Source organism: Neoarius graeffei, chromosome 21 (genome assembly GCF_027579695.1).
Source record: "Neoarius graeffei isolate fNeoGra1 chromosome 21, fNeoGra1.pri, whole genome shotgun sequence".
Taxonomy (NCBI): Eukaryota; Metazoa; Chordata; class Actinopteri; order Siluriformes; family Ariidae; genus Neoarius; species Neoarius graeffei.
Window position 1 is genome coordinate 34,559,147 of NC_083589.1, and position 23,828 is coordinate 34,582,974.

The following is a 23,828-nucleotide window of genomic DNA, read 5'->3' on the forward strand; positions in this document are numbered from 1 at the left end:
CATGACAAAGCCTTTGTTTCAACATGACCTAGTTGTCTCCACCTATTTGTAACATCTGTAAGATGACCCAGTGAGCCCATCACACATCTGAGCTCAAAAGATACAAAAGATCTTCACTTGCTCAGTATTATTCACGAATACTGTGCATTACTGAAAACTAACATCAATCCTTGTATGAACATGGCATTGAGTGGAATATTTTGTTGACAAATTATTTCAAGAAATAATTTGAAAAATGTATCCAATTTTTTTTTTAATGGCATTGAAATGTGCCATTTCCAAGCATTTCAGCTTATTTTTATGACATTTATATTGGTATCAAAACTTGCAAGTGGATCATGTAACATGTTTAGCGTCTGACAGCACTGAGCAGTGTTTATTTTGACAGGGCAATGACCTTGATATTTGATAAATCACACATTAGTCTTAGGCTACATCCACACGACAACGGCAACGAGATTTAAAAAAAAAATATCGCGTCCACATGGGCAACGGATCAGTAAAATATCAGGTACATATGGCAACGCAACGCTTGCTGAAAATGATGCAATACACATGCCACACCTCTAGGTGCACTGTAAGACGGTCCCATCGGAGACACCAGAGCAATAGAAGAAGTAAGGACGCATGCGCATAAACTATTATGCGTGAGACTTCATATTAGCCACAAAGTCAGGAAAATCTGTTCGTAAAATTACGTTATAATGACCAAATACAATGAAAAGTATCTGTAGAGATGAGATCGCTCCTTTTTTCCCCCTATTTTTGCTGGCGGGATTGACTCTGCCCTAAGGGCTATTCTCTCTCTCTCTCTCTCTCTCTCTCTCTCTCACTTTGCACCATTACACAATAAATATTCACAGTGAAAATATTTTGTAAGCGCGTTTCATGAACCAAGTTATAGGATTTGTTGACAACTCGCATCGAGTTCGTTACACTTCTACCCGGCGTGAAGCACATGTGGTTGTGACGTCATCGTAAACAAATCCGTTCTACTCATCCAGACAACTTTGCAATGGCGCCGTTGCCAGATCTTTCCACTCTGGAACCCGTTCTCAAAAGATTTCGTTTTGGGGCACCCAAAACGCTGGTGCCGTGTGGACGCCAGGCCGAAACGATAAACAATTTTATCAGATTCACCTGAATCCGTTGCCGTGTGGACAGGGCCTTAGATCATCCATCCATTATCTGTAGCTGCTTGTCCTGTCCTACAGGGTCGCAGGCAAGCTGGAGCCTATCCCAGCTGACTATGGGTGAGAGGCGGGGTACACCCTGGACAAGTCGCCAGGTCATCACAGGGCTGACAGATAGACACAGACAACCATTCACACTCACATTGACACCTACGGTCAATTTAGAGCCACCAATTAGTCTAACCTGCATGTCTTTGGACTGTGGGGGAAACCGGAGCACCCAGAGGAAACCCACACAGACACAGGGAGAACATGCAAACTCCACACAGACTCCTCATCGGCCGCTGGGCTTGAACCTGGACCTTCTTGCTGTGAGGTGACAGTGCTAACCACTACACCACCGTACCGCCCCAGTCTTAGATCATTCCAGACATTAGGCTATTATAGGCCTAAACTCAAGTCTGTCAGATGCAGATCTAAAACATTGGGATTTTTCCAACATATGGATTTATTTACAAACCAGTAATATAAAGGGAAATTTAAGCATTAGGCCTAGATTTTGTAAATAAGTTATTAAAATTAGTATATACTCACTGTGCAGAAAGCTTTGCCTGGCTGATCTTTCACAGGCTGTATACATGGAACTGCAAAAGACCACTCTTTACTGAACTTCGTTTTAGAATGCACACGCTTTCTTTTCTTTGGTGTAACTTGTAATTACAGTTAGGTCCATATATATTTGGACACTGACACAAATTTTGTTTTTTTTCCTGTTTACTGAAACATATTCAAGTTATAGTTATATAATGGACATGGACATAAAGTCCAGATTTTCAGCTTTCATTTGAGGGTATCCACATTAAAACTGGATGAAGGGTTTAGGAGTTTCAGCTCCTTAACATGTGCCACCCTGTTTTTAAAGGGACCAAAAGTAACTGGACACTTGACTCAAAGGCTATTTCATGGGCAGGTGCGGGCAATTCCTTCGTTATGTCATTCTCAATTAAGCAGATAAAAGGCCTGGAGTTGATTTGAGGTGTGGTGCTTGCATTTAGAAGATTTTGCTGTGAAGAAAACATGCGGTCAAAGGAGCTCTCCATGCAGGTGAAACAAGCCATCCTTAAGCTGCGAAAACAGAAAAAACCCATCCGAAAAATTGCTACAATATTAAGAGTGGCAAAATCTACAGTTTGGTACATCCTGAGAAAGAAAGAAAGCACTGGTGAACTCATCAATGCAAAAAGACCTGGACACTCACAGAAGACAACAGTAGTGGATGATCGCAGAATAATTTCCATGGTGAAGAGAAACCCCTTCACAACAGCCAACCAAGTGAACAACACTCTCCAGGAGGTAGGCGTATCAATATCCAAATCTACCATAAAGAGAAGACTGCATGAAAGTAAATACAGAGGGTTCACTGCATGGTGCAAGCCACTCATAAGCCTCAAGAATAAAAAGGCTAGATTGGACTTTCCTAAAAAATATCTAAAAAGCCAGCACAGTTCTGCAAGAACATTCTTTGGACAGATGAAACCAAGATCAACCTCGACCAGAATGATGGAAAGAAAAAGTATGGCAAAAGCGTGGTACAGCTCATGATCCAAAGCATACCACATCATCTGTAAAACACGGCGGAGGCAGTGTGATGGCTTGGGCATGCATGGCTGCCAGTGGCACTGGGTCACTAGTGTTTATTGATGGGGCGTCGTGGCTCAGGTGGATGGGGCGCCATGCCATGAATCTGGGGACCCGGGTTCGATTCCGGCCCGAGGACATTTCCCGATTCCTCCCCGTCTCTCTCTCTCTCTCTCCCACTCATTTCCTGTCTCTACACTGTCCTATCCAATAATAAAGGTGAAAAAATCTTTAAAAAAAAAAAACTAGTGTTTATTGATGTGACACAGGACAGAAGCAGCCGGATGAATTCTGAGGTATTCAGAGACATACTGTGTGCTCAAATCCAGCCAAACTGATTGGTCGGTGTTTCATAATACAGATGGACAATGACCCAAAACATAAAGCCAAAGCAACCCAGTAGTTTATTAAAGCAAAGAAGTGGAATATTCTTGAATGGCCAAGTCAGTCACCTGATCTCAACCCAATTGAGCATGCATTTCACTTGTTAAAGACTAAACTTCAGACAGAAAGGCCCACAAACAAACAGCAACTGAAAACCGCTGCAGTAAAGGCCTGGCAGAGCATTAAAAAGGAGGAAACACAGCGTCTGGTGATGTCCATGAGTTCAAGACTTCAGGCAGTCATTGCCAACAAAGGGTTTTCAACCAAGTATTAGAAATGAACATTTTATTTACAATTATTTAATTTTTCCAATTACTTTTGAGCCCCTGAAATGAAGGGATTGCGTTAAAAAAATGCTTTAGTTCCTCACATTTTTATGCAATCATTTTGTTCAACCCACTGAACTAAAGCTGAAAGTCTGAACTTCAACTGCATCTCAATTGTTTTGTTCACAATTCATTGTGGTAATGTACAGAACCAAAATTAGAAAAATGTTGCCTCTGTCCAAATATTTATGGACCTAACTGTAGTTCGTCATGATCTGAGATGATTACACAAATGACTGATCATGCATGAGATATAAATTACATATGGTAGAGATCAATAATTATAAAGATTAACTTACATATGTAGATGCATGCGATAACAGCAGCGGTCATGTCTGTAGGCTTGTAAACTCGTGGGCCGTGTCAAAGCAATCAGAAAGTCTCAGCATGTGAAATGCCAAAAAGCAGTTTCAGAAGTGGTCGAGTAGTCAGACTGCTGTGAATGAAAAGACCAATTTCATTCATCACTTGTCAGCATGACCGGCAGAGGTGCCCAATCAACTAACCCAGTACCTACCAGAAGACGTACAGGCCCTATACATGTGTGTGTATATGTCACATGGACACAAGTGTTTTACTGGGAAATACACTACTTGTGTTTTTCATACGAACTACATCTGGGACGTTGAGAATTTAAACCATGACGCATTTAAATAAAATTGGCTGGTTTTGAGTGGTATGTCAGATGTATTCATTCATTCAGCTAGCATGATGTTGAATGAGTCGAAGATGAGTAGCTGAATGGAATATATCTGATATGCCACGAAAAAAACCCCAGCCAATATTATTATTATTATTATTAGGCTGCACGGTGGTGTAGTGGTTAGCACTGTCGCCTCACAGCAAGAAGGTCCGGGGTTTAAGCCCCGTGGCCGGCGAGGGCCTTTCTGTGCGGAGTTTGCATGTTCTCCCCGTGTCCGCGTGGGTTTCCTCCGGGTGCTCCGGTTTCCCCCACAGTCCAAAGACATGCAGGTTAGGTTAACTGGTGACTCTAAATTGACCGTAGGTATGAATGTGAGTGTGAATGGTTGTGTGTGTCTATGTGTCAGCCCTGTGATGACCTGGCGACTTGTCCAGGGTGTACCCCGCCTTTCGCCCGTAGTCAGCTGGTATAGGCTCCAGCTTGCCTGCAACCCTGTAGAACAGGATAAAGCGGCTAGAGATAATGAGATGAGATTATTATTATTATTATTATTATTATACATACACGTTCGATGGAACAATTATAGATTTCAATCGAATGTACTGTACAAAATCAAAGTTCTAATAATAAAAATGGTACAAGTCCAAAAAGCCTGAACAACAACCCAACTTATATACAAGCGATATCCAGGTGGACAGTTCAACTTCAAAGTTACTTTTGGTCGTAGTTAATTGTTACATTGCAGTTGTTCAAAACAAAAGAGCTTTGCTGAGTGAAGTCCTCTTATAAAAGTCTCCATCACTTTTCTTCACCTCCAAGTAGAACTTTATATTTCCGCTATTGCTCTCTTTTCCAGTTTTTCGATGTCTGTTGGTATGTTTCTCTCTTGTAAATATGCTTGAAGAATATCCAGTGAAGTTTTGGTAGCCTTTCGGGTGTTCAGCACGTCATTTTCTTTCAATCTTCCGCTTTTAATGAAGCAAACCTCACAGCCATGCTTGTTTACAATCTGTCACTCACTAACACGGAAGTTTCACGTCTCCAACGTGTCTCTTTTCCAGTTTTCCAATGTCCGTTGGTATGTTTTTCTCTTGTAAATATGCATGGAGAATATCTAAGGAGGTTTTGGTAGCCTTTCAGGTGTTCAGCATGTCTTTTTAGTTTCAGTTTTCAGTTTATTTATTTAGTGCTTAATTATAGCATAGCGAATCCTAGCAACAGCACTGGATTAGCATCGTCTTTTCCCTTTCCTGGCAGACAAAGAAATGCTTCTGCGCATGCACAGCAGAAAAGTTTTGTCATTGGATATTTGCATTAGCTCCGACGTGTGATGTCATGTTGTCTTGACAATGTGCAATATTGTAACAATATTGCACACTCATTCTCCATTGGGTAGAGTGACATAATACACATCTCATCTCATCTCATTATCTCTAGCCGCTTTATCCTGTTCTACAGGGTCGCAGGCAAGCTGGAGCCTATCCCAGCTGACTACGGGCGAAAGGCAGGGTACACCCTGGACAAGTTGCCAGGTCATCACAGGGCTGACACATAGACACAGACAACCATTCACACTCACATTCACACCTATGGTCAATTTAGAGTCACCAGTTAACCTAACCTGCATGTCTTTGGACTGTGGGGGAAACCGGAGCACCCGGCGGAAACCCATGCGGACACGGGGAGAACATGCAAACTCCGCACAGAAATGCCCTCGCCGGCCATGGGGCTTGAACCCGGACCTTCTTGCTGTGAGGCGACGGCGCTAACCACTACACCACCGTGCCGCCCATAATACACATAGGATAAGCAGTATGTGAACAATATTGCACGCTATCAAACCAAATGAATGAAGCCAGCTAGACGGGAACAGAATACATGTTTTTTGTTCCATGGAAAAAGTGTCCTGTATGTATAATAATTCCCAATATTTCATTCTGATGACATCACTCCCAGTGTTTTCTCGCTGACTGGATACGTGTTGTCAAAATGGCGAACTGGTTCAAAATTAAATTATTTTGATTAACTTGCTTTTTTTTTGTGGATGTGTCCATATAATATCAAGATCATTACACATTGGCATGAAGATATGAAGTTTATTTTCTTGTGTAGAAAAATATTTCACTTCACTCACTCATGAAATATACATTCACCACTCAGAGATAAACGTCATATTTTCACGCCACCGTGTAACGTTTTGTGTGTGTGTGTGTGTGTGTGTGTGTACACACACACACACACACACACACACACACACGTTAAGTGGTTAAGCTTGGCTAAATCCTGACAGAGCATTGACGCCACTCTTTAGATTTTTCTGATGCAGGTTTTTTCAAGACTTGGTGGGTCGGCTGGTTTGGATATTATTTTGCGGGCCTGAGCCGTCAAATACGGGTCACTTGGGAGGTCTGTTGTTTCATAGCTGGTTGTCACATATCTTTCTAATGAAATCCACTTTCCAAAATGCCACACTGTCACACATTACTTCCACCACAAGCTCCATTTCCCAGAATCTGTAGCCACTTAATTAACTATAAGTTCTCCCTTTAAATAATCCCGAGTTTTATTTGAATTGTTGCTTTGGTTTGACCTCTGGATTTGATCTTTTGGTTTTGGCTGCTGGCTATGTTTAAATAAAATCCTTCATTTCCATCCAAACTTGTGCAAGATTTGCAATGTTGGTATGACACAGATTTTTTTTTTTTAGATTTTTGTTCTTTAGAAAAATTGATGGACGTATTTCATTATAATTAATGGCTCCAACTATCTCAGACTTCATTAGATGATTTTGATGAATCTATATGTTTAAAATAGCTTTGACTGAATGCTCAGTTAATACACTGAATAACATATGACAGACCAAGCAGTTATTCTAAAGTATTGCATGCAGTGGGGTTGGGATACAGTCCCTGAAGTTTTTGAATTCTGTTCATACCACAGCGATTTGCCAACAATTACAATGTTTAATTTATTAATGAACAACATGTTGGGCATTTTAATGGTTTGTAGTTAGATTTAATGTTGTGGAAGCAACCAACGGTCATTCTTTCACCAGCCTCTCTCTCGCTCTCTCTCTCTCTCTCTCTCTCTCTGTCTCTCTCAAATAATGCAGCCTCTCGCTTTACTAAGAAACTGAAACGGGTAGAACTCCACTGTCCTGAACACTTTCCTGTGCTGGGAAACATTGCAAAGCACCGTACCTCTTACAAAGCTCTTATAACTGCGTCTCGTTCCATAAATGTTAAATAAAAGTCATAAAAACCCTTATCACAAAAATTACACATTTTACTTTGTTAAACAGCAGCACACTTTTCAATCTGTTTATCATTAGTCTTACATTATGTGGTGCATCTGCTGTACAGGTCCCTGTGTATGAGCTGTTACTATCGAACCAGTAACGTATTAGAGTAAGTGCATTAATACAGGCGTGCTCAAACTTTTCTACTTTAAGGCCCACCTATTCACACTTGTAACGTGTCAGGACCCATTAAAAAAGATCCCCAATTATTTTGGCTAATCTATTCTATTAGAATCTAATAATCTACTGTAAAGTGTATTAATGGGATGTGACATTACTCCCTGTTACAGATGGGAGCCCATGAATTAAATAAATACAATAAAACAAACTGTTTTTTAATTGTAGGTATTGCATTGAAAACTGTATGGATGTGCCAGAAGCCAACATAAAACCATACATGCAGGACATTCTCAGTCAAAAGGGATTAATGATCCAAAAGTGGAATCTGGTCCATTAACACAAGAACTTATTGCCAAGTTTGTGTACAGAAAACAAGCAAGTGATTAAAACCAAGAAGTACACTCAAAAGAAGTGGATATAGAAACCACTCAATGGGATTAGATCCTTATGCTAACAAAGAAGGATTTTTCCGATGGGTTGGAAAATTATCCATCCGTTGAGTTCCCCGACATCTCAAACTACCTGCTGCTGCAGACATCGTTCTACACGGACACACAGATGAAAACCTGGAAGAGCATGGAGACGTACAACTTTTTATATGTGGCTAGGGTAAGGATCTGGGGATCAGGACACTACAAGATAGACGGCAGTAGACAGATCTAAGTGCAGGAAGAGTCCAGCTTATTTTTATAGCACTTTTAACAATAGACATTGTCGCAAAGCAGCTTTACAGAGAATTAAAGACTTTGAACATGAGCTAATTTTATCCCTAATTTATCCACCACTCTCAAGCCTGTGGTGATGGTGGCAAGGAAAAACTCCCTCAGACGACATGAGGAAGAAACCTTGGGAGGAACCAGACTCACAAGGGAACCCATCCTCATTTGGGCGATGACAGATAACGTGATTATAAATAACTCGCTTCTATAACTGTGTCCTATAGAGTCACAAAGTATAACTGTGTGTAACCAGGAAATTCATTATAGTTTTAACATGAAGTCTGTGTTGTCGAAGTTATAAACTGTTCATTGATGGAAACTTGAGTGCAAAACTTCATGACAACCAACTGCAGTCCTAAAGTTAGCAAGTCGACTGTAGTCCTCAAACATAAATGCATTACTGTAAGTGTCCAGAGCTGGGTGTTTTTTTTTTTTTAAACAAAAGCAAAACAGAAAGCAGGGTTATAAATGTTATAAACATGGCTCAAAACAAACATGACCGTGATGATGATAATACTTCGCAAAGCCTCTGTGAAAACAGTTTCCTTATCTATGCATGCTGATTGCGCTCAAATCAGCGTCAGGTGTTTCCTATAATGACTGGGTCCCAAGCGTGCGCACAACACGCTCCGTGAGCATGCGTGGCCGCTCGAGCTGTGCCAGACTCAAGCGTGCAAAGGCGCGACAGTCAAGTGTTCGCCTGCTGCGTGACCACAACTTTTATCTCATGTGTATATCGGCATCAAAATGCCTCATTTTCATTGATAACCCATCGCAAAGCATTGTGAGCCGTAGTGTGACCATAACTTAATGAGGCGGATGTGACGTCAGATGCAACCTAGCAATTGTACCCTGCTACGAGTAAAAAAAAAAAAAAAGCTTCAACTTGAAAAAAAATTCTCGGCACACTAGATGGCGCTAGTGGGCCGTGTCCCAGTGGTTGAGAAACACTGCATTAATATAAGCCTATGTTTCATGTTACAGCTGGAGCTACTGCCTGAACCATGCTGTTATATGAAAATAATAATGCACACCATCTGACCAACCAGAACCGAGAATACAAACCACACTGTGGTATAAAATATTATAAATCATATCCTCAGGAAGTACATAATAAATGATCATAAGAAGTGCTTCAAGCTAGGTTAGCTATTATGAAACACATATCTTTGTCAATCATCTGGAAAGACAAACACAGTCATGGGAACGTTGCAATAAAATCAACGTCTAGACAAAGGCACCATATTGGCTCCACATATCCAGTCCTAAATTAAGCTCATGAAAGTGGAAAGATTATATCTTGCATAATCAACTAAAATACATGACTTCAGCAGTAATGACTCATCAAGCTGTGCAAGTGGAACAAGTCTTCTTTGACTGTCCCATTATAGCCTTCCCAACTCACTACTTCTAACCATCACTGACTATGGAATATCATGTGATGTCTGTGTTAGCATAATTTGTTTTCCAGCACAAGTTAATTAGGATAATTTAGTCATTCCTTCTATTCTAATAAGATCACCTAAGCCTTCACAATGTTTGTTTTATTCATCTGTGTTGGAAAAGCTTTCTTAATTCCTTAAGGATTGAAGATTTTCTTAAATCTGTTTTCCCTGTTAGGTGTAAAAGGTCAAGTGCTTGATTCAAATGGGAAGCCAGTCCAAAATGCCTCAGTGGAGGTCCAGGGGAGGCGGAACCTTTGTCCATTTAAGACAGATCGCAAGGGAGAGTATTACAGACTATTGCTGTCAGGAAACTACACCATCACGGTGAGAACAAGCCTTCTGTTCTGTATGTATAATATGAATATATGTCAAAAGCTCACAAATAAGAATTTGGAACTATCAGAAAATATTGCAGAGGGGTTTCAAACCCAAGATCTTGACTTTTAGCTATGCCTCGGGGTAAAGATTTGATTAAGGGTCTCACGGCTGCACTCTCAGAAAATAAAGTACATTATTGTACCTTTAGGGGTACAATGGCTTAACTAGGGCAGTACCCTCTAAGGTACAGTGGGGCAGAAAAGTATTTAGTCAGCCACCAATTGTGCAAGTTCTCCTACTTAAAAAGATGAGAGAGGCCTGTAATTTTCATCATAGGTACACTTCAACTATGAGAGACAGAATGGGGGGAAAGAATCCAGGAAATCACATTGTAGGATTTTTAATGAATTAATTGGTAAATTCCTCGGTAAAATAAGTATTTGGTCACCTACAAACAAGCAAGATTTCTGGCTCTCACAGACCTGTAACAACTTCTTTAAGAGGCTCCTCTGTCCTCCACTCGTTACCTGTATTAATGGCACCTGTTTGAACTCGTTATCAGTATAAAAGACACCTGTCCACAACCTCAAACAGTCACACTCCAAACTCCACTATGGCCAAGACCAAAGAGCTGTCAAAGGACACCAGAAACAAAATTGTAGACCTGCACCAGGCTGGGAAGACTGAATCTGCAATAGGTAAGCAGCTTGGTGTGAAGAAATCAACTGTGGGAGCAATTATTAGAAAATGGAAGACATACAAGACCACTGATAATCTCCTTTGATCTGGGGCTCCATGCAAGATCTCACCCCGTGGGGTCAAAATGATCACAAGAATGGTGAGCAAAAATCCCAGAACCACACGGGGGGACCTAGTGAATGACCTGCAGAGAGCTGGGACCAAAGTAACAAAGGCTATCATCAGTAACACACTACGCCGCCAGGGACTCAAATCCTGCAGTGCCAGACGTGTCCTGCTGCTTAAGCCAGTACATGTCCAGGCCTGTCTGAAGTTTGCTAGAGAGCATTTGGATTATCCAGAAGAGGATTGGGAGAATGTCATATGGTCAGATGAAACCAAAATATAACTTTTTGGTAAAAACTCAACTTGTCGTGTTTGGAGGAGAAAGAATGCCGAGTTCCATCCAAAGAACACCATACCTACTGTGAAGCATGGGGGTGGAAACATCATGCTTTGGGGCTGTTTTTCTGCAAAGGGACCAGGACGACTGATCCGTGTAAAGGTAAGAATGAATGGGGCCATGTATCATGAGATTTTGAGTGAAAACCTCCTTCCATCAGCAAGGGCATTGAAGATGAAACGTGGCTGGGTCTTTCAGCATGACAATGATCCCAAACACACCGCCCGGGCAACGAAGGAGTGGCTTCGTAAGAAGCATTTCAAGGTCCTGGAGTGGCCTAGCCAGTCTCCAGATCTCAACCCCATAGAAAATCTTTGAAGGGAGTTGAAAGTCCGTGTTGCTCAGCGACAGCCCCAAAACATCACTGCTCTAGAGGAGATCTGCATGGAGGAATGGGCCAAAATACCAGCAACAGTGTGTGAAAACCTTGTGAAAGACTTACAGAAAATGTTTGACCTCTGTCATTGCCAACAAAGGGTATATATCAAAGTATTGAGATGAACTTTTGTTATTGACCAAATACTTATTTTCCACCATAATTTGCAAATAAATTCTTTAAAAGTCAGACAATGTGATTTTCTAGATTTTTTTTTCTCATTCTGTCTCTCATAGTTGAAGTGTACCTATGATGAAAATTACAGGCCTCTCTCATCTTTTTAAGTGGGAGAACTTGCACAATTGGTGACTGACTAAATACTTTTTTGCCTCACTGTATTTATTTGTACCCTTTGTATAATGCTTGGGAACATGTATGAACCTTTTTGGCCCTAAAAAGGCACACATGGGTACCTTGAAGTCCAATAATGAGCCCTTGAGGGTACATTAGTGTAGTTTGTACCTTGGGGGACAGAAATGGACTCCTACCATACCCCTGTTTCTGGCAGTGTGCCGTTTTGTGGACTGGAACTCTCAACCATCTGGTGACTAAAAGGTTGAACCTGAAGCACTGTTTGCCCAAATGAGTAGAATGTAGGGTTGAGATATTTCTACCATCAGTTAAGCTGCCTCATTTAGATGGATGTCGATCTCCAGGTCACAGTCTCTCCTTTCCACCCTTTAATGAATGGAAGAAGAATCTGGCCCCACTATTTTTCACTTTATGCCAGGCACCATGAAAATGGTTGTTTTCTTCTCACTTGCCCCAGGAAATGAGGCCCAGTGCGAAATGAAAAGCACTTAAAGCAAAGTGGGTAATTCACGCCCTGAGCTGAAAGCCACACACACAGCCTAAACAGAGGGGTCAGATCGAAGGAATTATGTGCTGTTTAAATAAGCGTGGTTGAGTAGGAGGTAGAAAGAGTAGTTTTTGGCTGTAGAGGACTGAAAGGAACGGAATCAGGGAATGACTTTTTCTCAAATGGAGTTCAGTGTATGCCAGACCATCAGGAACTAAAGTTTCCTCCCTGAGAAAGCTGCCATATGGGGCTAAAGAGACCAAAATACTAATTGATCCAGCAGCGAAAAGTGTGGCAGATCATGAACATGCTTTGGATATAGTTTCCCTGCAAACGTTGATTGCCTTTTGAAAGTTTACTTTATAATAATAATAATAATAATAATTTGGGTTTAATTTATAATCTAGGGAAAAAAAGGATTATATTTATGCTTGAAGTAAAAGTTTTGGTGACTTGCATTGCATATTACAATTATGCATTTAAAATAATATAAATAATACCTTAAAATTCTAGGTAACATAATTTAAAAAATAATAATTATATCAAACATCCAGCAAAGTTTGAATGAAAACAATGGTACTCAAACCCCAGCTTTCCATAAGGGTTTTGGCGAACACTTTATTTGAAGGGTACCTATGTAACACATTATAAGCACTGCATACATATGTAATAAAGCAAATCTGACACATTTACGAAAGGCTTATATCAAAATTCATGGAATTTTGTCACCTTGTCTTTACATTAAAGAGGAAAGGGGGAATAAACTCAATTGTCACTGTGAGCAGAATGATCAAGATCCTGCAACTTATTTCTTAGATTTTTTTTTTCTCTAATAGTAGATTAATGACTTTTTGAGAAAGTTAGAAGGTATATGTAGGATTCCATAATAATGTTATACATACAAATTAAAGGAAAAAAGGTTGCCATATTACTTTGGAGATATTAAAATCATTCATTTTGCTGGCATATGAGCTTTATAAATTAAGTGATATTGTATAGAAATGGGGGCGGCACGGTGGTGTAGTGGTTAGCACTGTTGCCTCACAGCAAGAAGGTTCTGGGTCTGAGCCCAGTGGCTGACGGGGGCCTTTCTGTGTGGAGTTTGCATGTTCTCCCCGTGTCTGCGTGGGTTCCCTCCGGGTGCTCCGGTTTCCCCCACAGTCCAAAGACATGCAGGTTAGGTTAACTGGTGACTCTAAATTGACCGTAGGTGTGAATGCGAGTGTGAATGGTTGTCTGTGTCTATGTGTCAGCCCTGTGATGACCTGGCGACTTGTCCAGGGTGTACCCCGCCTCTCGCCCGTAGTCAGCTGGGATAGGCTCCAGCTCAATGGCACTTCAGCCATTCCTGCTGGTCCAGGGAATCGAACCAGCGACCTTTAGGTCCCAAAGCTGCTTCTCTAATCTTTAGACCATGGCTTCCCCATAATGGTTTTGAAATGGAAAAAAAAGACCATCAGCAGTTGAAGAGTCAAGCTAGATACAGTAAATTGATGTCCCCAAAACTCAGAATAGCAGGTCTTACAGAAATCTTACAGAAGATTTCTCACCATTTCATAAATGCGGGATTAGTAAATACTGCACAGTGACTTCCACGATAAGAAAATACAGGCAGTCTCACTTTCTGTCATGAAAGCAATATACTTTGTCATCTCACAGGTTTTGATATAAGCTTTACATAATTCCTGAAGTTGTGCTGTATAAAATATTTTGTGCAGTGCTTATGAATGAGTTATTCAGTCCCAGTGTAGGTACTTGTGCTGCAATGTAATGCTACTATCTATGTCAGTATACATTTAACGCAGATATTCATCGACGTATGTGTAGTCTCTCAAGTTTCATACCTGACTACTCAACCACATAAAGGCAAAAACTTCTCACTTGTGTCTTGCATGAACCAAGTCCTCATGCAAACCTCCAGATGCCCTGTCTGGGTTAACTTTTTTTTGGATGGGGGGAGGATATTGCTCCTCCTGTTCATATGTTTACAACACAATATTCATTCATTCCAAATAATGTACAGTACTGTGCAATAGTCTTAGTCTTGTTATAGATTTCTATTTTATGACTTCTACATTACCGGGCGGCACGGTGGTGTAGTGGTTAACGCTGTCGCCTCACAGCAAGAAGGTCCGGGTTCGAGCCCCGTGGCCGGCGAGGGCCTTTCTGTGCGGAGTTTGTATGTTCTCCCAGTGTCCACGTGGGTTTCCTCCGGGTGCTCCGGTTTCCCCCACAGTCCAAAGACATGCAGGTTAGGTTAACTGGTGACTCTAAATTGACCGTAGGTGTGAATGTGAGTGTGAATGGTTGTCTGTGTCTATGTGTCAGCCCTGTGATGACCTGGTGACTTGTCCAGGGTGTACCCCGCCTTTCGCCTGTAGTCAGCTGGGATAGGCTCCAGCTTGCCTGTGACCCTGTAGAACAGGATAAAGCGGCTACAGATAATGAGATGAGATGAAATTTTACCAGAGTTATGCCCTTGATTATTAACAAACTTGTACTTTTTTTGCACACACACACGCACACAGTATTCAGTTACATCCCTGGGAGGTACTGGATTTTATAACAGGACTGAGTTGTTGTTTTTTTTTCCTTTAAACCAACATGGTCCATGAGGAATAATAATTTTTTTATTTATTATTTTTTTTTAATCCATGTTTTCCAACTAAACCCTGTTGTGCAGTTTGAATAATGGCTTCTCCACCACGATTCTGAAGTTGACAAATTATTGAAAAATTGGATAATATTCAAATCATTCAACTATTTGTTTCAATCATTTAACACCATTTATTTCTGTATTAAATATGACTTTGTACAAAATGCATAATGCTGTACATGAGAATTGTCCATCAAGCTACCAGGGCAGTGCTATAAGTCAGAGCTGCTGTGCAGACTTCAGTTCTGGAATAATTATACACACACACACACACACACACACAAAAAAAAAAAAAAAAAAAAAAACCTTATAGGTTTAAATATCTGTGTATTATACACAACTTTGCAGGTGACATACCCAGGATACGAGCCACTCACAGAGACCGTGTCAGTGCCTTACGGCCCGGACAGATTCACTGCTTTAACACACAACTTCCAGTTTCAGAAACGTGCCAGCTCTACAGTCCTTGTGGCAACACAGCCCACTTGCCCCTCACCTGAAGTCAGAAATAGAGAGAACCACAGTGCTGCCCTGCTGCCCAGCACCATCACTGCACTGACTTCCCTCACACTTCTCACACTCCTGCTGTGATGAGATGGATGACTGATTTGATTACTGACTGAATGGAAAAGTGTACACTTTACTTTTCTTGCACAACCACATGAGCCATGTTTTGGCTTGATATATTTTTAAGTTTATGAGGATATTTCTTTCCTTTTGAAGGCCATGAAAGGAAAGCAACTGACTCTGAGTATTGCATTTAAAGAACTGCTTCATCCTCATCGGAGACGGGCCGTGCTTTGGGAGCTCATGATGGAATGCGCTTTCTCCGATTTTCCTCAGTGTCACTCTCACAGAGAAGCACACTCTAAAGAAAACCAAAACTTTGGACAGCTGATATAAAAGGCATAAGTGCAAAATGTTTCAGACCTGACACCTTCAACTGTATCGTTACACACAAGATTAACACTTAAACATTCTTTTTGCTTGTTTGTTTGTTTGTTTGTTTGTTTTTTAAAAGAGTTTCTTTGAGATCTTGTCAGTTTTGGCCTTAAAGGAAAAAGTCGATCCTGAATGACTTGCATATCAGTATTTATTCTATCCACATTCACTGGATATGAGCAATCACACACTTTGGTTACTCTACTATTAGGCTATCAGCTCATAATACCGTGAGTAGAGAAAAACAAAATGGCGGAGCGTGTTGCTGAACCAACCGAGGACGAAATACAAACTCTACTCAAAACAAAACTCCAAAAATGATCAAGTATTTAAAAGAAACAGAAATGGCGAAAAGAATATTGTCCCCCCCCCAAAAAAAAAAAAATATATATATATAATCTCCTGTTCCATACTCCAGCCCAGTTGGTGGTGGTTATGCAACTTTAAGTTGGTTTGCCAACCGTCAAAAACCCTAAAGAAGAAGTAGCAGTCAAAAAAATACAAAAAAAAGAAAAAATATTTGATATGAAGAACGTATTTTTTTTTTCAAGAATTATTATTATCGCATTTTTCACAAATTGCTCCTGTCATTTCTTCGGTTTGTTTACATTCTAAGTGGAAATGATTTTGTCACGTTTTGTATAAAGTTTTTATTTATCGAATTTGCAAAAAATAAAAATGCTCTGTTTCTCAAAATCCAGTGACTGTAGATAGAATAAAACAGCTATTCCACTCAATCTCATCATACATACCTCATCAGCTATCAGCCCATGTACGACTTGATTTCGTGGAATAACTATTAAATATAACATGTGATAGGTAGTCACATCCAAGATTTGATTTATAATCAAAGTTTCTTTAGCTTTTCATCAGCACTGCTCTATTTTCATTTTGGCTAAGTATTTCCTGTGTTACCCACAATGCCGTTCGCCTCCCCATTGATAGTGGTGTACTGTAACTGAGAATTAGCCAATGCTTCATCTCTACAGTATTGCAGCAGCACTTTAGTCTGTCTAGCTCTTGAACTTACTCATCTGTTCTTGCTAATACCAAGATCCTTGATCAATACCATCATGTTGTCATCTCACCGATGTCTAACTGTTCAAGCCGAGTTGGTTGCTGTTCACAGCCTGTATCTGCATTGTATTCTGGAACTCGATGTCCAACTCCTGGGTATAATGTTTATCCATTATGTTTGGGAGTGTTTTAAAAAAAAAAAAGTCTTAAACACCATTTTAAGTGGACAAGCAACATCCATTTACGGTAGGACATCAGAGCAGAACACAGCTGCGAACAAAAATACAGCAAAAAATTCAGACCAGAAATGCTATGCACATCACAAATAGTTCAATCTGAGCATGTTTATTGAGTTAGAGTGGATCTTTCCTTTCAGAAGTTTGTCAGCGTGGCCCCTGGAATCAATTCTAGACACATGTCGCTCAGAGAACATGCTTCTTTCAGTACAGTCAAAGCTCAGATATGTGACTTTTCCAGTGGTAACTTTATTTGGTGAAATGCAAGGTTTCACAACCAAGGTGAATCCTTAAGGGCTGAACTGATTTGCTATTTCAACTAAAGTATAATCTCATGTTTATCATCGACACATGCGGTTTTATTAATTTTTATCCTGTTATTGTATTTCTGTCAATTATGTTTTCTATGAAGTCCATTATTTAGGAAAGTGGATGTTCCAGAATTTCAAGTTTTACGCAGGTATTTTATCAAGCCATAAATGCTGGTTTATTTACTTATCACATTTAAACATTTTATTTCCTCTAAATTGCTTCTGTTTGTTGGAAATGTGTTCAGTTTCTGGTTCCATAAACGCAAGAACTCAAACGGCTATGCCAAAAACAGCTCTCTTCTCTTCTCTTCTGCCTTACCCTGGTCTCATACTGGTACATTGACTTTGTAGTGCCTTAAATAAAATTGTTACATTTGTTTGTCTGTTGCCTTTAAATAAACCAGATTTTGGAATCGTACACTGACAATTAAGAAAATGACTTTGTGAATAAAAGGAGGAAATTATGATGTTTTCGAAGACCAAAAAAAAAAAAAACCCCACACACAATGAGAACACACTTTCAAAATGGCATTGAGTCACAGGTTCTGGACACAGATCATGTGAATAAAGAAAAGTAGAGTAGTTATATTGGTAAGCTTCCAGGATTTTTTTTTTAAGCTGACAGAAATTCTTCCTTCCAGGTGTTCTTCCATTTATTCTTTCTTCCCATGTTGTTGTGAAACCAATCAAGCAGTGGTTTCATATTAAATCTGTGCCATGTCCATACTGCAAAACTGGCAAAATGGAATTTTCCCATATTTGGGTCCCACGTTTTTTTTAAAAATGTAAGTCAATGTCACATGTTTTTTTTTTTTAAATATACTGTTAATGATATGCATAAGAAAGAACAACACCTCAATCTCAACCTCCTTTACATTAACCTTCTTGCTGTACTGAAATAATGTCACTGTCACTTCTGTTTACAACACTTCTCTTCTTTTACATCACTATTAAATCCCTGTCGAGTGGTGGAAATGCAGAACAAAAACTTGTCAACTGTACAGGAAAGTAATGTGTAACTTTGAGTAATATGACTTTCTTACAAATTAGTTCTTCCTTGCCTTCACACACACACACACACACTGTAAACCTCTTCAAACCCTAGCTTATACTGTATACACTTACTGACCAGTTTAGGAGCATGTTCCATATTAGTATTCAATCACATAGTCATGCAGATTCAGGTCAGGAGCCTCAGTTAATGTTCACATCAAATATCAGAATGAAAAAGGGAAAAAAAAACCCTCTCTGTGATTTTGACCATGGCACGGTTGTTGGGGCCTGACAGGATGATGTGAATATTTTAGAAATGCAGAACTGTGTGAAAAACAAACACAAAACTTTCAGTGAATGGAGGTCCTGTGGGTGAAATGCCTTGTTGATGAGAGAGCTCAGAGGAGAATGGCCAGACTGATTAGATCTGACAGGAAAGCCAGAGTAATTCAAATAACCACTCTTGTGCACAACCATGGCATCTCAAAATATACAACACATCATATGTCTGAAGGTTCTCAGTCATTCAGGCCATAGTAAACCATAGGTGCTAAGAGAAGGCAACTGGACTTGCTTGAAATTCTTGAAGATGTTTCACCTCTCATCCGAAAGGCTTCTTCAGTTCCGTCTGACTAGTGGGGAGTTCCAGGTATGTATCCTCTAGTGGACCAAAAGCAACCCTCAGGAGAGCCGTTAAGGTCACCTGGGCCATTGAGTCATCCTGTAGGTGTAGCTCTCCTGAGGGTTGCTTTTGATCCACTAGAGGATAAATACCTGGAACTACCCACTAGTCAGACAGAACTGAAGAAGCCTTTCAGATGAGAAGTGAAACATCTTCAAGAATTTCAAGCAAGTCCAGTTGCCTTCTTTTAGCACCTATGGACAACACATCATACTTTAAGTTGGATTGCCTACAACAGCAGAGGACTACATCATGTTCCACTCCTGTCAGCCAAGAACAGGAATCTGAGATAACAATGGGCACAGGCTCACACAAACTGGTCTGAGGAAGCTTGATTTGAAAAACTTGACATGATGGTAGGGTCAGAACCAGCATGAATCCATCCAAACCTGCCTTAATTATGTCAGGAGTTCAGGCTGGTGGGGGTACGGGAAAAGTTTTCTTGCCACACATTGGGCTCCGGCGGCACGGTGGTGTAGTGGTTAGCGCTGTCGCCTCACAGCAAGAAGCCCTGTGACAAACGAGGGCCTTTCTGTGCGGAGTTTGCATGTTCTCCCCGTGTCCGCGTGGGTTTCCTCCGGGTGCTCCGGTTTCTCCCACAGTCCAAAGACATGCAGGTTAGGTTAACTGGTGACTCTAAATTGACCGTAGGTGTGAATGTGAGTGTGAATGGTTGTCTGTCTGTGTCTATGTGTCAGCCCTGTGATGACCTGGCGACTTGTCCAGGGTGTACCCTGCCTTTCGCCCGAAGTCAGCTGGGATAGGCTCCAGCTTGCCTGCGACCCTGTAGAACAGGATAAAGTGGCTAGGGATAATGAGATGAGATGATACTTCTACGTTATCGAGTCAGAACAAAAAACATTTGAGTTCCAAATGTTCGTTTTCCAACACAAAATTAAATGTTACAGAAAAAAAAGTTTGTATCTGAGCAGCATATTACACAAGAGACCACTTCTCAGATTACAAAAAGAAAACATAACTAGATAGATACTGTGACTAAAGTCACACTGATTTGCGCTAGCGCTTACAAACTGGGACGTCTGGTCACCGTACACTATAGATCCAGAACAGTAAGAGATGGAGAATGATGCTTAGTGAGCAAAAAAGCCTGTTTTTCAAGGATCATTCCAGTTCAGTCATTGCAACTTAATTCAGCCCAGAGGTATTCATGTGAAATTTGGTGATTGGTTAAAAACTGTGGGAGAAATAATATCCTAAAAAATGTTAGGATGATGATGATAATAATAAAAAGAAGAAAGATCCTGGCGGCATGGTGGTGTAGTGGTTAGCGCTGTCGCCTCACAGCAAGAAGGTCCGGGTTCGAGCCCCGTGGCCGACGAGGGCCTTTCTGTGTGGAGTTTGCATGTTCTCCCTGTGTCCGCGTGGGTTTCCTCCGGGTGCTCCGGTTTCCCCCACAGTCCAAAGACATGCAGGTTAGGTTAACTGGTGGCTCTAAATTGACCGTAGGTGTGAATGTGAGTGTGAATGGTTGTCTATGTGTCAGCCCTGTGATGACCTGGCGACTTGTCCAGGGTGTACCCCGCCTTTCGCCCGTAGTCAGCTGGGATAGGCTCCAGCTTGCCTGCGACCCTGTAGAACAGGATAAAGCGGCTAGAGATAATGAGATGAGATGAGATATTGCATCTAATATATATATATATATATATATATATATATATATATATATATATATATATTTCAGTCTCCAAACAAGATTTCATCATATGTCACTCATACAAGCAAAAAAAAAAAAGGTTCCTAAATATGTTGCATAAAAGCAGTAGAGACGTAGAAGAAATCAGTGTCAGTCATTATGAGATGACACTAATGTAGATTGTTTGTCGGAAGTGTGCATGTGTTACTGTTTGAATTAAACCCATTCAGTCATGGAAATTTCCCAGCAAGCATCAAGATCTTCTGTCATGTGTTATTTGTTCTTCTGGAAAAATGCAGTACCTCCTGATTGACAAAATTCCCAGAAGGCAGGATATAGCTCATATTTTAAATGTCAGTTAAACATTTCCCAATGGCTAATGATATACTTTCTAACAACCTCAAAATGGAATGACAAATCATGATATTTTTATTTGCTCTTGATTGATTGAAAGGGTTGGCCAGCCATATATTTCCCAAGTGAAACTGCATCAACTTGCACATAAATCTAAAATGTCAATGTTTTAATTGGAAGTTCTTTTCTAATTGGACCTGCCAATATGTCTGTGAATGAGAAGCAGCGGGATAAAATAGCATTTAACAAGCCTACCCCCCACCATCACTCAGAAGGATGAGGGTGAAATGTAAGAAGGGAGAAAGACAAAAGATAATGAAGAAATAGTAGTGAAAATGAATGTTAAAATGTGGACAAAAGAAGAGTTAAGGTCAGGCTGTAACTGTGACTAGTCCATGAAATTGCGACATTTTGCAACATCAGGTCTGCATGAATAAAGTTAGCTTTACATATTGATATATTAGTCAATGCAGCACTATAGTATTTTTGATATTAGTTGATGCAGCACTATAGTATTTGTCCTGTAGATGGAGCTGTTTGTAAATTTCCCCACCGAGGGATGAATAAAGTTTATCTTATAGTTGTTTGGTAAATGCTGTATGACAAGACTGTACTCCACAAAGAAACAGAAATCCATCTTGGGGAACATTTCTGCTCACCGCATGTGGTAAAAGTGCAATTAATCTAAATAAATGCTCCAGTACATTATGGAGTACAGCTTCATATTCTTCACTCGAGTTAAAGGTGCTGTCTGTCAGAACTGGTCAATTGTAGAATTCATAGTCCACACTCCAAACAAATAGTGGCAATATATCACCAGAATGTTGGAGCATATATTAATTTATGACTTTCAGTTTATAGAATCCACTTTGAATCTTGTTGAGAGTTGGGACTTTGAATGCTGGCACTATGATTGGTAAGGGGAGAGAGCTGGCAGATATGATGGAGAGAAGGAAGGTGGATATATTGTGCATGCAAGAGACCCAGTGGAAGGGGAGCAAGGCCAGAAGCATTGGAGGTAGGTTCAAACTGTTCTACCATGGTGTGGGTGGGAGGAGAAATGGGCTAGGGGTTATCCTGAAAGAAGAGTATGTCCAGAGTGTTTTAGAATAGAATGTCTTTTATTGTCACTGCACAAACGTACAACGAAATTTAGTTCAACATAGGAGAGCAAAGCTGCTCCGTACATGCATGCCACCATGCTTGGGCACTTCACCCCAAGGCTGTCCCATGTTAACCTAACCTGCATGTCTTTGGACTGTGGGGGAAACTGGAGCACCCGGAGGAAACCCACACACGCACGGGGAGAATATGCAAACTCCACACAGAAATTTCCCTGTTGGCAGCTAGGCTCGAACCCAGAACCTTCTTGCTGTGAGGCAACAGTGCTAACCACTTACACCACCATGCCACCGTTTTGGAGGTAAAGACAGTGTTGGACAGAATGAGGAGTATGAAGCTGGAAATCAAAGGTGTGATGATGAAGGTTGGAAATGCATATGCCCCACAAGTTGGGTGTGAGATGGAAAAGAAAGATTATTTCTGGAGTGCCTTGGATGAAGTGGTGGAGAGAGTACCCAAGGAAGAAAGAGTGATGATTGGAGCAGAATTCAACTGGCATGTTGCTGAAGGGAACAGAGGTGGTGATGAGGTGATGGATAGGTATGGCATCAAGATGAGGAAGATGAAAGAATAGGTGGTGGTGGATTTTGCGAAAAGGATGAAAATGTCTGTGGTGAATATATATTCTGAGAAGAGGGAGGAACACAGGGTGACACAAGAGTGGAGGAAGGTGCATACAGGTAGGTGGACTATATCCGATGCAGGATGTCCAATCTGAAAGGGATTGGAAACTGCAAGGTGGTGGCAGGGAATAACGTAGCAAGGCAGTATCAGATGGTGAACTGTATGATGACTTTGGAGACTAAGAAGATGAAGGGAGTAAAGGCTGAGCCAATGATTAAATGGTGGAAGTTGAAAGTAAGACTGTAGGGTCGAGTTCAGGGAGGAGTTAAAGGAATACTCCAGAGTGAAATGCTTTTTAGGGCTATTTTCGCATGATTGGGAGTGCATACGTTGAGTTGGTAGCACAATCACGTCAATCGGTTGTGTTTTGAGAAAGTTGTTTTTTTGTGATTTAAACCGAAAGCGCTAACACGGCAGTGCGAGGGGCATGCCATTTCGCCAATACAAAACGCTGTTTTTAAAATCATTGCCAAGGTCCAAACAACATTACAGTTCAGTGGAAGTGAGTACAGGGTTCCTACACACAAACCGAAGTGTCCCTGGCTCTGTAAGTGTACGAACAGATTGTCTAGAAGACTGAATACAAAACGTACCTTCCCGAAAGTAGTTGTTCTCCAGACGCCATCTTCAGGGGACAGTCCGTAAAAGTCGAGTGCAGAGCTAAATCCTCTGGAAATGCACAATTTCGTAGCATTTTATGGAGAAACAGTCTAGTGTTTAGTTCAAAATTAAAAGGAAACTGCATGCAACAACATTATAGTCCAAGCGGGATGGAATTTTGAATGGGAGGTCATGTGATGCTATGAAATTGTGCATTTCCAGAGGATTTAGCTCTGCACTCGACACTCGACTTTTACGGACTGTCCCCTGAAGATGGCGTCTGGAGAACAACTACTT

General features: G+C 40.7%; 1 protein-coding gene across 4 annotated transcripts in view; it reads left to right on the top strand.

The window, feature by feature from the left end:
* Positions 1-17,920, top strand: part of cpm (carboxypeptidase M) — a 113,533-nt gene extending 95,613 nt beyond the window's left edge. Inside the window, exons 8-9 of one of the 4 annotated variants that reach the window (XM_060903026.1) lie at positions 9,882-10,030; positions 15,720-17,920. In XM_060903026.1, coding sequence (XP_060759009.1) covers positions 9,882-10,030; positions 15,720-15,899 — 329 coding nt within the window. In that variant the 3' untranslated portion in view covers positions 15,900-17,920. Of the gene's footprint in view, positions 1-9,881; positions 10,031-15,344 lie in introns of all 4 variants that reach the window. The other 3 variants (XM_060903027.1, XM_060903025.1, XM_060903028.1) reach the window with 3 other exon arrangements.
* Positions 17,921-23,828: the final 5,908 nt, after the last annotated feature.